Genomic DNA, 14539 nt, shown 5'->3' on the forward strand with positions numbered 1-14539 from the left:
CAGTGCTTAGCAGGTGTTAAAGCCACAGTTTCCAGTTATCGTTTGCCACTGTCCGTCAGTCAGTGTTGAAAAGAGTAAATAAAGTCTTCTCAAAGACTTAATAATGTTCTGTTCATAACGTAATCCTGCTATAAAAGGAAATAAAAACGGTCATTCTGTCCTTTCTGAATGTCCTCATAAATGTTTCTCCTCAGTGGGTTGACCAATCGATCTGACATTAAAATGACACATGGGCATTGATCATTGGTATGCAGGGACTGACGCAACTTTCTGCACTTTTCCCAAAGCTGTTTATTAACATTATTGTGAAATCGGTCACACAATTAAGACTCCGTCCATCCTAGTCCATTCTCATGCATTTATCTCCTCAGTGGGTTGACCAATTGATCTGAAAATGCACATGGGCATTGACATGAGCCTAACTAAGCAGATTTTTTGACAAATTGAAGCTGTTAACATTTTTGCCACAGGCCATGTGTTGTCGTGTTACCATAGCCCGGACGGACGGCCATGCTATGGTTTTATTGGATGTTGATTGGTTGTCAGGGTGACATCACAACCAGCCGGCGGACGGGGACATTTACACATTTACATGGCGGTTCTCGCTAGGGGTGTGCCGATATATCGTCCCGCGATATATCGTTTTCAATTTTTTTTTTTACAATAATAATAATCAGGCATGCAAACAGCCCGAGGTGAAAAGGGTGACAACATGTTTTTTTTTTTTGGGGTCAGGTGTCACACTATTGCCCTATTTGGATTCAAAACGGCTATTGTAGCTGAAAAGCTACAAGTTCGCATGTCTGAATAATGCAAAAACAGAATTATTTGTTTGCATTTGCTTTTTTTCTCCCCCATATATCTTTCATAATAAAAAAAAGTGCGTATCGTATCGAAATCGTATCGAAGTTGTGAGCCAAATATCGTATCGTATCGTTTGGTGACACCCCTAGTTCTCACTCATGAATTGGTCTAATTATTTGGTTGGTCATTCGACTTGAAATTGCACACGGCCATTGACTCTTGGCATGTGCAAGAACTGACGGGTGTGACCTTTTTCAAATATAAGGGGTTCATTAGCATTTCCGTCACGGGCTATGGGATCTGTAGATGCTGTCGTAAGTCTGCTCATAGTTGGGCTGCACACATCCCTGTCAGTGTTTATGGAATAATATTGGCACAGATGCTGTTCACCATTGTCATCAATGATCTGAAGATCAAAAGGTCATAACACGTACGTACACGAACATCTGCCGTTGAGTTCAGCTCATGCCAACAGCACAGCTTGCTCCATAAACATTATTTATTTACCGCATAGGCACAGCACATTTGAACAGCCAACATTGTACCTTAACCCATTGAGACCTGAAGGCGATTCTACATGTCTCCTAAATCTCAGTATTCTGAAAAACGTATGTTTCTATATCAGTGATGCTCAATCTTTTTCATGTGAAGGAACCCCAAAATGATATATATTTGGCCACGGACCCCCATCAAAATATTTTGTTCCAGGGACCCCCCAGAAGCAAAGATTTGAGTTAAAAATGTTCGCTTTAAAAATATATATATTCAAAGATTTGCGCACATTTTCACGATTTTTCAAAAATAGCAGATCTACAAGCTCGTAGCGTGGCACTCGGTGCCGCGCTATGAGCTTGTATATCTGCTATTTTTTAATAGCCCAAAGTGTCAAATAATGCTTTTTATCTCAAAAAAAAAAATGACACAGTTCTAGGTCTTAATGGGTTAAAACACCCCTGCCTGCAATGCACACTAGTGGAGAGGCCATTGTAAATGCCTGATTTATACTTGGGTGCACACAAGTGTTGTGTGCCGAAAATAGCAGATCTACAGTGTGTGCTTGTAGATTGGCTATTTTGGCATTCAATACTGGCACACAACTCCTACTGCGTTCACACTATCGCCGTCAAAAGTTCCAAAATGTCCAAGCGTGGTTACTGGCTAGCTACATTACTGCTGAGTCGCTGTTGAAGTGTTGTGTAAACGGAAAGGGTAGGGTTAAGTGTTGAATGATTAAACAAAAATTCTGAAACGAAAACAAAATTGACTGACACTTCAACCTGCATCATTGGAGCGCTGAAAAAACAGCTCAACTTCTACTTTTTTGTAGCGCATCACCCCCTGTCACACAGCGACAAGTATCGGGCGTCATTTATAGCTTTGGACATCAACTGGTAAGCTGAAACGGTGATTCCCGCAGTGACGTCCAGCCACACCATTCCTAGGCCTTATACGGTGTTGTGACTGGTGTGTGTGTGTGTGTGTGTGTGTGTGTGTGTGTGTGTGTGTGTGTGTTCCTGGAAACTGTGAGTGCGCTGCTAAGTCTGACACAAGGCACAGGGGTGACATGCTTATCTATCTCCCCTGCTCAATATTAGCAGATTACCTCCCCTCTCCTCTCCTCTCCAGCCATGAACGGAGCAGGGAACAGAAAGTGTTGCCCTGCATCTGTCATTTTCTTTATCTGTCCGTCTGCCCTGCCCTGGCCTTGTTCAACCCACGGTGATGGAAACTAGTCTCTCCCTCAGCAGCCGTAACCTCCGCTAAGGCCCACAGTGCAAGTAGGTGCCCGCTGGCCTCAGTCACGAGGGATGCCCGATAGCATCCAGACTCAATGAGCTCGCTGAGTGACTGTCTCTCCAGTCTTAACTGCTCCCACAGGAAACCCCGGCGCTGACTGCGCTGCACTTCACTCTGCTGGAACCTGAACCTGGGCTGGAGCCGGGTTGACAGGACTGTCACAAAGTAATTATTTTAGCCCCACAATCAATAGCCGACCAATGGCAGTGACTATTTCTCCCCTGTCCCTCGCTTCCACCTGTATTTACTGTTGGACTGTTAGCAGTTTCATTGTCAGTTTTTACTCTGTAGTGTTCAGTGTGTGTGTGTGTGTGTGTGTGTGTGAATACAAATATTGCGGGCCAATGCAGAGTTAAAGGTGCTGTAAGTTAAAGCTCTATTTTCTGTTAGCTGTGTGTTCGGTAACAGGGATCTCCCTATCCCTCCAGCTCTTTGGTAAACAGAAAATACATTTTCAGGCGGGGCCCCGATCAACTCTTAATCCAATCAAGAGAAATAACCCATTTATCAGTGTCAATTTTATAGTGTTCCAATTCCAATTTTGTCTGCTCATTGTTTTGTTTCATCACTTCCAATTTCACTTGTTCATCCTGTACGAGTTGTCTCCCGATTGGATGAAATTGGTATCCCAACCTGAAACTGTATTTTCAGTTTACTAAAGAGCTGGAGGGATCAATGTATTACTATGGGACACTCTAGCAATTATTACTGTGTGAATTATAGAGCTATTTAACATGTTAATGTTAATGTGTCCATGATCATGCACACGCGATCACATGGAGCAAACATGCAGCGTTTACGCAGTACGCATGCTGTGTGTGTGTGTGTGTGCGTGCTGCTCAGCATTGTGAGTCACGGGGAGGTGGGCGAATGGGTGTTCCTATGTTTGTTTGCTGACAGTGTTTACCCAGGATGTCATGTGGTTGGCACCTCGCCACTAATCCGGGACCCTCTGGGGAGATGCTCCTTATCCTAACCAACCGCACAGTTTTTTTCCCATGCAGTTCACTATTATATCACAGAGGGAAGGCAGAGGAGGGGGGGGGGGGGGCGCACACATGGTAAAGAGACACATTCACACAGATGTACTCAGAAAACTCATCACAGGGGGCTGCTCTTCACGTCACACAGACCGCGACAAAAATACACCCTTTCACTTCCCCCTTCCTGCACATGTCCCCCCTCCCCTCCCCCTCCCAACCCCACCCCCCCAAAAATACCTCATGCATATCCCTCCCCATCCCTTTGTCTCTCACCCCCTTTTCTGCATTTCTCTCTCTCTCTCTTCCTATTCCTTCCTTCCTTCCTTCCTCCATCTATCTGCAGCGCTGCATCGTCTGACGTCAGCAGCTAGGAAGCCCTCTGTACTTCTGAGCGCCACAAATAGACACAGGGCTGATAAAAAAAAAGAGAGAGAGAGCGAAAAAAAAGCTACCACACTGGCTATAAATAGAACCGCTTTGTGCCTGGGTTCTGATCGAATGGTTGCTGAGCAGCGGGGGCGATGGAGAGGGAGAGAGAGATGGAGGGAAGCAGGTTGAGGCTGTGACACGAGGGAGGTAAGAGAGATGTAGATCAGGGTAGAGAGAGAGAAAGAGAGAGAGAGAGAGAGAGATTGAAGACGAGCATGGGGGGGTCTGCCAGTCCTGCCCTAAGACCTCAGGGACTTGAGTCTGTCGCTCACACTGACATACTTCTCTCCACTCAAATGTTGTGTTCTGCTCGGCTCTGCACGCATCGGAACTTCCATCTCACACCGGCATATCTATAGCGCAGCCACCCCCCCCCCCCCTCCACACACACACACACACACCATGCTGTGATAAAAAAAAAGAAAAGAGAAAAAAGTTCTGGATTTGACGCAGAGAATGGCGCGCTCTTACAAACTAGCCTGGCAGTTTTGGGGTGTGGAGGCAGCAGGGGTCTGATTAATGGTTGCAGAGAAGGACTGGTGTGATGATGGGGTAATCCAGGGGAGGGGGTGAGGAAATGAAGCCCACTGGAATTGAGTAATGTTTGGGGAAACATTCGAGCTGAGGGGCGGGTTGTGCAGCCCGCTCGAAGGTTTGACGTACATTTCAGATTCTCTCAGACCCGTGAAGTTCAGTTGAAGTGCAGTGCAGTGCTGCAGTAATGCCCACGAGGCTTGGAGGTTTGGATTCGGGGGCTGGATACATACGGAGAAAAAAGACAGTTGTTTGGATTTCAGATGGCACGCGATTGGTTGCCTTTGAAAAGTCCTTAGCCATTAGCCCGAGTGGGCACGATGATGATGATGGTGGAGTCGGCCCATGCAAACCGAGCGAGCGCTGGACGGAGGAGTGGCCACTCTGCAGCAGTGTGGTCAGCCCAGGACGGGAGGCCTTGGCCACTTGGCTACGTGTCACGGGGGACACGTCGTCCTCGGCGCTTTCCCCCGCAGTCACTCTATTAATTTCTGTAATTGTCTGGCCTGCAACCCAGCTACCTCTGCAAAAAGGTGTCTATTTGTGTGTGTGTGTGTGTGTGTGTGTGCTGGTGGGGGTGTGGGTGCTGGGGCTATGTTATCAATTTCATTAGATCGGAAAGAATAAAGTGCTGCACCATCATTCCTCAACCTCCTCCACCTCGGAGCGCTCAGAGAGAGGATGCTCTGTCTTGCGGTGGCCCAGGCTAGAGAGATGTACCGATAGCATTCTTTTCTTCCCGATACCGATTCCGATACCCACAGCTTGTGCAACGGTCGATACCAGTGTGTGATTTAAACGAATCTAGGACAGTGGTTCTCAAAGTGGGGTCCAGGGACCCTCACGGTTCTTTGAGGGGGTTCCATGTGGCTCCATTACAGCTCTTTCAACTCTCTGAGAGTGTACAAATGGACCCGTAATGGTTCCATTTGTACACTCTGAGTTATGGTGGCCCTTGAAATTAAAAGGTTTGAGAACCATGATCTAGGAATATAAAAAAAAAATCCATCAATAATTATTAAAGTGCAGCTTTAACACATTGGGTGCCAGAGGTTTATTAAAATATTATACGTTGAGTGCCAGCATTTCTTCCATCCACTTGCGTTATACATTTCGTGCTGTGAGAAGCCCCGACGAGGAAGTGCATGTAAACAAAGCGTGCGTGCGAGACGGCGGAGGGTCCCGACTAACGCCTGGAACAATAATATTTCCAACGCGACCCTCCATTGCAGCGTGATCGCCGATCGAAAACGGCTCGTTTCCACCACATTAAAAAGAAATGGAGATATTAAGCTTTTAATCAAGGAGATAACATTGAAAACGCCGACCGGAAGGATTTTTTACATGGAGCCAGATCCAGCCTCTTCTTCTCAGAAACTCCTTGGGTGATGTCAAAGTTTCGTTTTAGCGCCCCACGTGGCCCACATGTATAAAAATAGAATTGGGTCAAAAACGGTCCGGACCGTTTTCGGCACTTCTCGTTTGGACCCTCAAAAACGGTCCGGACCGTTTTTGGCATTCAATGTGTTAAGTTAGTAAAATAATAATGTAAATAGTACAGTAAGGGTATAGAACAGTCGTGCAACATCAAACGGAAGCATTCAAAATATTTCTGTAAATTACATATCATCATGGGATAAATTACGTGGTGGTATCTGATTGGCACAGACTGGCATACTCGCCGACACCAGCATTTTAGGCAGTATTGGCAGCTATTCCGATACAGGTATCGGTATCGGAACAACTCTAGCCGGACCGGGGGGGCCGGCTGAAAGTGGGAAGCCTGAGGATTACACAGCCTTATCATGGGAGCTAATTCCAGCAAAAAACATCAGCATCACCCACTCCCCCCTTCTCCACATACACAGGCACACCTTCTTAGTTGTACTCCTGGTGTTTTATTGAGACGTCGGGTAGCATCTGTAGGGCTGTTAGTAACCCCCCCCCCCCTCTGTTGTCTATGGGGAGTAGCCTACTACTACAACTTCAGAATTAGATGCAGCTCCCACACACTCGCTCCCTATTTCCTCCTGATCGTGCATTCCTCCTGACCGCTCGATGTGCACTAGTCCATCTCTGCCTTCTAATTGATTTATCCCCCGGTTAATTGTAATCACACTAAAGCTCCCACAGGCTAGTAGTAGCAGCCCCACGCGCTACACGAGTGCCAGAGAGTGCACGTGTGCACTGTGCACATTCCCTGTGCGTCTACATGTGCTTGTGCACATAACGTTTTTTTTTAAAAAAACACTTAAACTCTATATACTTTGTTGACCGGGGTTTACCGGGGGTCTGTTCTTGGCCTGCTCCTTTTTTTCCCCTTTTCACCGAATCTCTTTGCCGATCGCTGCTTTATAATGTGTTGCACTTTGAGCTTGTAGATCTACTTGTAGCCTAGGCGATTGTTGTAGATTGCCTATTTTGCCAAATGTTCACTTATTTAAAAGTGTATGTGCTATTTCAGTGGTTCCCAAACTTTTACATTTTATTTTTTTATTGATGGAATCTTTGATTTCTTTTTTTATTTTGTTAATGAAATTCCTTGGAAAAATAATGTATTATTAAAAAAAATAAATAAATAGGAAACAAAAAAAGGGGATATTAACTCACAACCCATAAAAATGGGTCTGCGACCCAAACATGGGTCCCGACCCACTGCTTGGGAACCACTGCGCTTGTGCGCTATTTCATACAGAGGATGCCGCTCAGCGGGTTTATCTCATTCTCAGTCAGAGCACAGGTGGAGGGAAAACATTCTCTTCTCAAATGAATCAGCCGCTCTCGGCCCCGGTGTCGTCTCCCTGACAGGTTCTAGCGCTCACGGTCAGAATGCCAACAAGCCGTATAGTAGGTATGTGAGAAAGGGATGCAGCGTGTGTAGACACATGTGTACTCTTGACAGGTTCCACCGCTCACGGTCAGACTGCTAACGAGCTGTAGGTATGTGAGAAAGGGATACCGCGTGTGCAGACCAGGCCTGGAATTGGCCCTTGGTGTTGTAAATTCTTTGAGGGCACAAACTAAGGCCAAATACCAGAGCACGAAGGCCATCAAATAAAACAATGATTTTAACTTAAAGGAGTAGTTCACAAAAAATTTACTTATTTTCAATCAATTACACACCCCACGAAGCCTTGAATTCATGGAGATTTCTTTGTTTTTGTCGCATTCCTAAGCCAATAATTTGATGACGCGGGGTCTCCGGTAGGAGACTCAAAAAGTGTCCTAAGAGTATCCTACTAGAGACTTCGCCGGTCATCAAATTATAGGCTCATGAATGCGATCACATGACTCTATAGTCATGTGATCAAGATTGATCCGTTTTGAACAAAATGCCACAAATCATGAATGCTGCATCCGATTGCGGTGAAACTTTGCACGCACATTCGCGCTATGTAGAGGAACAAATGCCACCCTTTAACATTGCCTTATTATAGCGCCACCAGGGGGACGGATTTGCTGAACTTTCTTTTTATATTACTCCTAGAAATGTTGTCCAAACATTATGCAAATCGGTACATATTATCTCTATAGTCAAGTGATCAAGAAGGTTCCGTCCGATTTTTCATATTCCATCCTGTTTGGGGATTCCGAACATTGCTGGCCCACAATAACCTACCTGACCTGGCGGAGACCTGTGCTCCGAGGAACCCTTTTTCTAGTTCAGAGATGTTTTGTTGTGGATTACCTTCGCTTGTGAAATGCTCCACGATTGTTGCTGCAAAGACGTTGTAAGTCAATTGGACGTGTTGGAACCTTGCTGCACTTTTTTTTTTTGGCATGTTAGACAGCCATTTTTGGTGGATACAAATCGCATAATAATTTAGTTCGGCAAAGCGGAGCTACTGGACAGCTCGCTCCAGCTTGAACATGATGTCACTTTTGTGGACTCGTGACGCAGGTACAGTCAAAATGTCTGTCTTGTTAAAAAAGAATCACTTAAGTAACGTTAAAGGTTAAACAAACAGCATCTGTCTCTCGTCTTTGTCTCGTCTCCCTCTCTCTCTAGCTCCCTCTCTCCCCCTGTCACGCGCAGCGACATTTCACTTCATGTTGTCCAATAAGATTATTATAATTTAGAATCTCAACCACACAACTGGTGCCTAAAAACCATATTGACAGAAAATGGCGCTGATGAGAAAACGGTGAAATCATGTGGGGCAGTGCAGGCAGGGCATCAAGGCCACTGTGGCCGCGGGGCATCTATTTTTTTTCGAGGGCCACACGGCCAAACAGAGGGGCAACGACGGCCGTGGCCATTGTGGCCGTCTGGAAATTCCTGCCCTGCTGTAGACGCATGGGTAGAACGTGGACACTGTAACACGTCCTCATGCTTGTTGCTTGGGTAATCCATCATCTGATGGCTTTAAAGTACACACAGGACTGTTTGTACATTTTCCCGGGGCCTCTGGTGGTCATGTGGTACCCCTGAGCAGGATTTTTGAGATTACCTGGTCACCCGGCATGGTTTTTCTCTCAGCCATTAGAGAGAGAAAGAGAGAGACATGTATAACACAATAGACTAGAGCCTGACCAATCGGTTTGGCCGATTTATCAGCCATTATTTGACTTTATAGCGACATCGGTGTCACTTTTGGGCATGTCATTATAGGCACAAATGTTATTATTTTATGTTTTGTTTTCTTTATTATAAGTTAAATGTTTTCATATAGGAACTTCTTTTCTTTTTTTCACAAAATATCGGTCAAAACACAGTAATCGGCGCTCGGGTGGCGCAATAGTAAAGTCCCTGCCCACCGCGGTGCATCCGGCTTTGTCGAGCGTCTGCACGAACACAATATGCCCGTGTTCGGGGGGAGGGAAGCCGGGCGGGGAGGGTGATATTGGTCATTGCACCGTACTCCTACGGGCTGGGGCGGCACCTGTCAGCGGGGAGTGTTGGGCGGGAGGAGTAGAACGAAGGCTCTAGTCTACGTCCTCCTGGTGGGGGCTCCTCACTGCCAGGTGAGTCAGATACGACAGCAGTGACACAACACAGAAATGTCTGTGGGGAGGAATCAGTTGGCATACCGACTAATTTGGGGAGAAAAAGGGGTATAAAATAATTGGCTACTCCAAAAAAACAAAAACAAAAAAATACATCATTAATCGTGCTGCAGGACTTTCCACACTACGATTACACGCACGCACACACACAAACACACACACACACACACACACACACACACACACACACGCACACGCACACACCACCAGATTCCTCCACTCAGCTCCGGCATGCGTTGCTGGCCTGGCCGTGCGTTTGTGCCGAGGCCTCTCAGTGGGAGGCGAGGACCTGCTCGGCTCGTACCTTGGCAGAAAAACGCAGCATTGCCCCTCCCCCTCATGCCTGCAGATTAAAACACACCCTGGCTCCCTTTGATTAGATGGTCCTCGGTCCAGAAATCGTGAGCTCCCCTCCCTCCTTTCCTGCCGTCCACACACACACACACACACACACACACACACACACACACACACACACACACACACACACACACACACACACACACACACACACACACACGCAACGTATCATTTATACAGGCTACACCCTGTAGTTAAGGAGAAGTGGAGGCCCCGCCTGCTGAACAACACCCACCACACTCTGCCATGTGCCACACTGTACAATACATAGTATTAATCCAGAGATTTAGAATTAACACTCCAGATATTACTGTATGGTGGGGACACTCTGTACTGTACGTGCACAGAAATCCGCTTTAGAGGAAAGGCCTCGTATCATTCAATTTTGTTTACTAGAGTTGTATCGGTATTCAGTCTATGCCATTCAGTCTATGCCACATGATGATGTTTCATTTACGGTCATATTTTGAATGCTTCAGTAAAGTTGATGTTGCATGACTGTGTTATACTCTAACTGTACTATTTACATTATAATTTTACTAACTTGTAGCTGCACTTTAACAATTATTAATGGCATTTTTATTTGTTCCTAGATCAGTGGTTATCAAACCTTTTAATTTCAAGGACCACCATAACTGAATGGTTCATTTGGTTCCATGCGTACGCTCTCAGAGTTACAGACCTATAAGGGTCCATTTGAAACCCCCTCAAGGAACCCAGATGGTCCCTGGAGTGGACCTCACTTTGAGAACCACTGCCCTAGATTTGTTTAAATTATACACTGGTATCGGATCGGTAATACTCAAGTTATGGGAATCGGGTAGGCATGTAATCCGTAAATCAATTAAAATCGATTCAAACTGGTGACAATTTAAATCGATTTAATAAAAAAATTATCGCGATGCAAAAAGCAGAGGGCACGTACAAAAAGAGAGAAGGAAATACAGGATCTTTGTAAGAGTTCATTTGTCATTTGTCTGGAAAATAATTGTGTGTTTTAAAAAATCGTGAAAAATCGTATCGTGATTCGAATAGTTACATGAGTTCAGTGAATCGTTTACATGCCTAATATTGAACTTTCCTCTTGCTTCCCACAGGTGATAGTGGACACCCCCACCAGCCCAGTCACCAGTGGCCTACCATTGTTTTTTGTAATCACAGTAACCGCCATCAAGCAGGTAAGAACAACGTCTTCTTAAGGCTGAGCAACCAACCAGTGTATATTGCAAACGCTCGTGTTACGTTTCCGCATCTCTGTCTCTCCTTCTGTTTCATCATCATCGTCTCTATTCCTAAACTTCCCTTAACCCGTTAAAACCGGGAACGCATCTGTGTAACCATTATTTTATAATTATGGCTATTTAAAAATAAACAGCAGCACTCTTGAACATTTTGTGCAAATCTTTGAATATATATATTTTTAAAGCGAACATTTGTAACTCAAACCTTTGCTTCTGGAGGTCCCTGGAACTAAATATTTTACAAATGTTCGCTTACAAAAATACATTATTCAAAGATTTGCACACATTTTCACGATTTTTCAAAAAAAGCAAATTCACAAGCTCGTAGCACTCGTTGCAGCGCTACAAGCTTGTATATCTGCTATTTTTTTAATAGCCCACAGAAATGTGAAATGACGCAGATGCGTTCCCGGATTGAATGGGTTAAGTGAAGAGAGGGGAACACACTGTCTGGGAACGTGACCAAACAACGACACAGAGAGAGAGAGAGAGAGAGAGAGAGAGTCTTTTTATATTGAGACAAATGATGAAAGCGTGTGTGTGTGTGTGTGTGGGGGGGTCTTATCCTCCCAGTCCGCATCCCGGCTTTAGATGTATTGTTTTACAATTGGCTTTTTTTGTCTTTTCTGTGCTTTGGCCCAGTATACTGGGGCTTTGAAATGCACAATAGCGGGTGGACTTCCTTCCAAAAAAGTATATGGGACACGCTGTTAGCAGCGGCCGCTCTGCCTTCAGCCTGGCTTTGAAGTGGGACAACGCAGGCCAGGGCGCTCTGCATGCCTGCCTCTGCTTCCAGTCAGGTCAACACGGTGCTACACTACACCATTGGTTCTCAAAGTGGGGTCCGGGGACCCCCAGGGGTCCTTGGTGGCAGCTTAAATTAGTTAACATAGCGTCACATCATTTTAACCACTTTAACCAATTATGTCATACTTTGGCTATTCAAAAATAGCAGATATACAAGCTCATAGCGCGGCACCGAGTGCCGTGCTATGAGCTTGCAGATCTGCAAATCTTAGAATATATATATAATATATATATTTTTTAAAGTGAACATGTTTAACTCTGATGGTCACTGTCATAAAGTATGAGATGGGGGTCTGCAGCCAAATATGTATAATTTTGGGGGTCCTTCACATGAAAAAGTTGCACTACACCATGATGCCCAGAATTCCTCTCCTCTCCTCTCCTCTCCTCTCCTCTCCTCTCCTCTCCTCTCCTCTCCTCTCCTCTCCTCTCCTCTCCTCTCCTCTCCTCTCCTCTCCTCTCCTCTCCTCTCCTCTCCATGCACCTGGCATTGTCACTCCACATCCCTCAACTTTCTCTCTCCTTCCACCCGTCTCTACCCCCCCCCCCCCTCTCTCCCTGGCTCCAACTCTGCTTTGGCATCTTTCTCTCTCTCCCTCTCTCTCTCTCTCTGCACTCTCCATCTTTCACCTCATGTCTCATAAGCCCCCCTACCCCTACACACAGTTGCTTGTGCTCTCCGTACCGCTTTAGGAAGCGTTAGGATTTATGTCCAAGCCCCCCCCCCACCTTAAGTATAAGTGTCTGGCGGTGTGCTGTTCCAATACACTGACGGGAACCCATCATACCCTTTCTTGCAGCTGGTGGTGTCTGCAATGCTGCCTCAATGCACACAGTAATAGAATTCTGAAGTGTACGGTCCCCATTGTGTGACCCCACGTCCAGTGTGCTTGTGTTGCACTGAATCGGAGGGTCTGTCCCCCCTACGCCAGTATGTGCCACCGCTGGTGCAAATGTACTTTATTCCATGCTGCCTGAACGTTGCACTCAGCTGCACAATTCTGAAGGTGTCATATATACACGGATGCATTGTCTGCTGTCTAATGATGACCTCACTTTCACTGTGTTGCGTGCGTACCACAGGATCTCATTAACTCATTCTACACTATGCTGGCCTGCAAAGGCCTACATGTGTCTTTGTTTGTACGTTGGTACATCGATATGTCCGTGCACCAATGTCACCGAGTGTTTATGACACTTGGCTCAACGGAGGCACTGTGATTCTGACACGCTACGATCCCTCCCTCTCTCTCTCTCCCCCCTTCTCCATATCCGGTCTCCCAGGGGTATGAGGACTGGCTGCGGCACAAGGCGGACAACGAGGTGAATAAGTACCTGGTGACAGAGGTGCTGGAGGACGGCCGGAGAACGAAAAAGGAGAGCGAGAAGATCAAGGTATGGCCTTGCTCAGCCAAATCCCCTGGAATGAAATGTCAGTACAGAAAGGAGGGGTGTGTGTGTGTGTGTGTGTGTGTGTGTGTGTGTGTGTGTGTGTGTGTGTGTGTGTGTGTGTGTGTGTGTGTGTGTGTGTGTGTGTGTGTGTGTGTGTGTGTGTGTGTGTGTGTGTGTGTGTGTGTGTGTGTGTGTACGCTTGTTTGAACTGTTTGGTGGTGTGTCTGGAGAGGACTATTTCTTATGGATGGAAGGTCTTTAATCTCTTGCACTTGTACTGAAATAGTATTTGCATTTTAATTATTGATTCGGGTTATGATATTTAACATATTCCAAAACCAATCTCTCTCTTACTCGTGGCTCTGTATGGCCAAAACTCACCACCTGCGTTGTTGTCCCGATACTACTGTACACTTGAAAACGATGTGGATTGAAGGGGTGATTTTGACCCCGATCTGTGGTCCCTGCTGCCAGGTTGGAGATGTGTTGGAGGTGAAGGAGGATGAGACCTTTCCCTGTGATCTGATCCTGCTGCAGTCCAGCAGGGACGATGACACCTGCTTTGTAACCACCGCCAGCCTGGACGGAGAGTCTAACCACAAGGTAGCTTCACTCCTTGGATGACTGCGGGCTACACATGCACACAGCCACACGCACACATGCACACAGCCACGCACACACATGCACACAGCCACGCACACACAAAACATTCTCAGCTCTGTTCCATTCTTGCTTCTGCTGAATGAGCTGCTTCTCATGCTGATTGGCATATTACGTTTTTGCTATGTTTTGCTGTGTTCACAGAAAAGCAAAAAGTTTTCATTCATTTACCGGACAGATCAGGAGTTGTGGGGGGAGAGAAGGGAGTGCAAACGGTGAAGCAAAAACATATGAATGATTGACGCTTCACTGCGTCATTGGAGCACAGTGTGTTTTTGTAGTGTCATGCCTGTCATGCAGCGACAAACTGACACCCAAGTGTTGGACGTCAGTTACTTTGTAGCTTCACATTGCTGGTGTCCTTTCGAATATGACGTTGCTTTGTCGCCGCTATTTGAACGCAGTGTTAGACCTTGTTTGTCTACTCGAAACATTCACTCAGTGCTTGCTCTAGTATCAGTATTAGTTTTAGTATTAGGATTTTTTTAAAGTTAGCAGCCACTTGAGTTCTCAGTTTCAGGCCAA

General features: G+C 46.0%; 1 protein-coding gene across 4 annotated transcripts in view; it reads left to right on the forward strand.

Moving 5' to 3' along the window:
* Positions 1 to 14539, forward strand: part of atp11c (ATPase phospholipid transporting 11C (ATP11C blood group)) — a 73109-nt gene that overhangs the window by 25381 nt on the left and 33189 nt on the right. For all 4 annotated transcript variants that reach the window (XM_080416507.1, XM_080416508.1, XM_080416509.1 and 1 more), the window contains exons 4-6: positions 11012 to 11092; positions 13247 to 13357; positions 13829 to 13957. In XM_080416507.1, coding sequence (XP_080272633.1) covers positions 11012 to 11092; positions 13247 to 13357; positions 13829 to 13957 — 321 coding nt within the window. The remainder of the gene's footprint in view (positions 1 to 11011; positions 11093 to 13246; positions 13358 to 13828; positions 13958 to 14539) is intronic.

The sequence above is a fragment of the Gymnoscopelus braueri genome (assembly GCF_963280865.1).
Source record: "Gymnoscopelus braueri genome assembly, chromosome: 20".
NCBI classification, from domain to species: Eukaryota; Metazoa; Chordata; class Actinopteri; order Myctophiformes; family Myctophidae; genus Gymnoscopelus; species Gymnoscopelus braueri.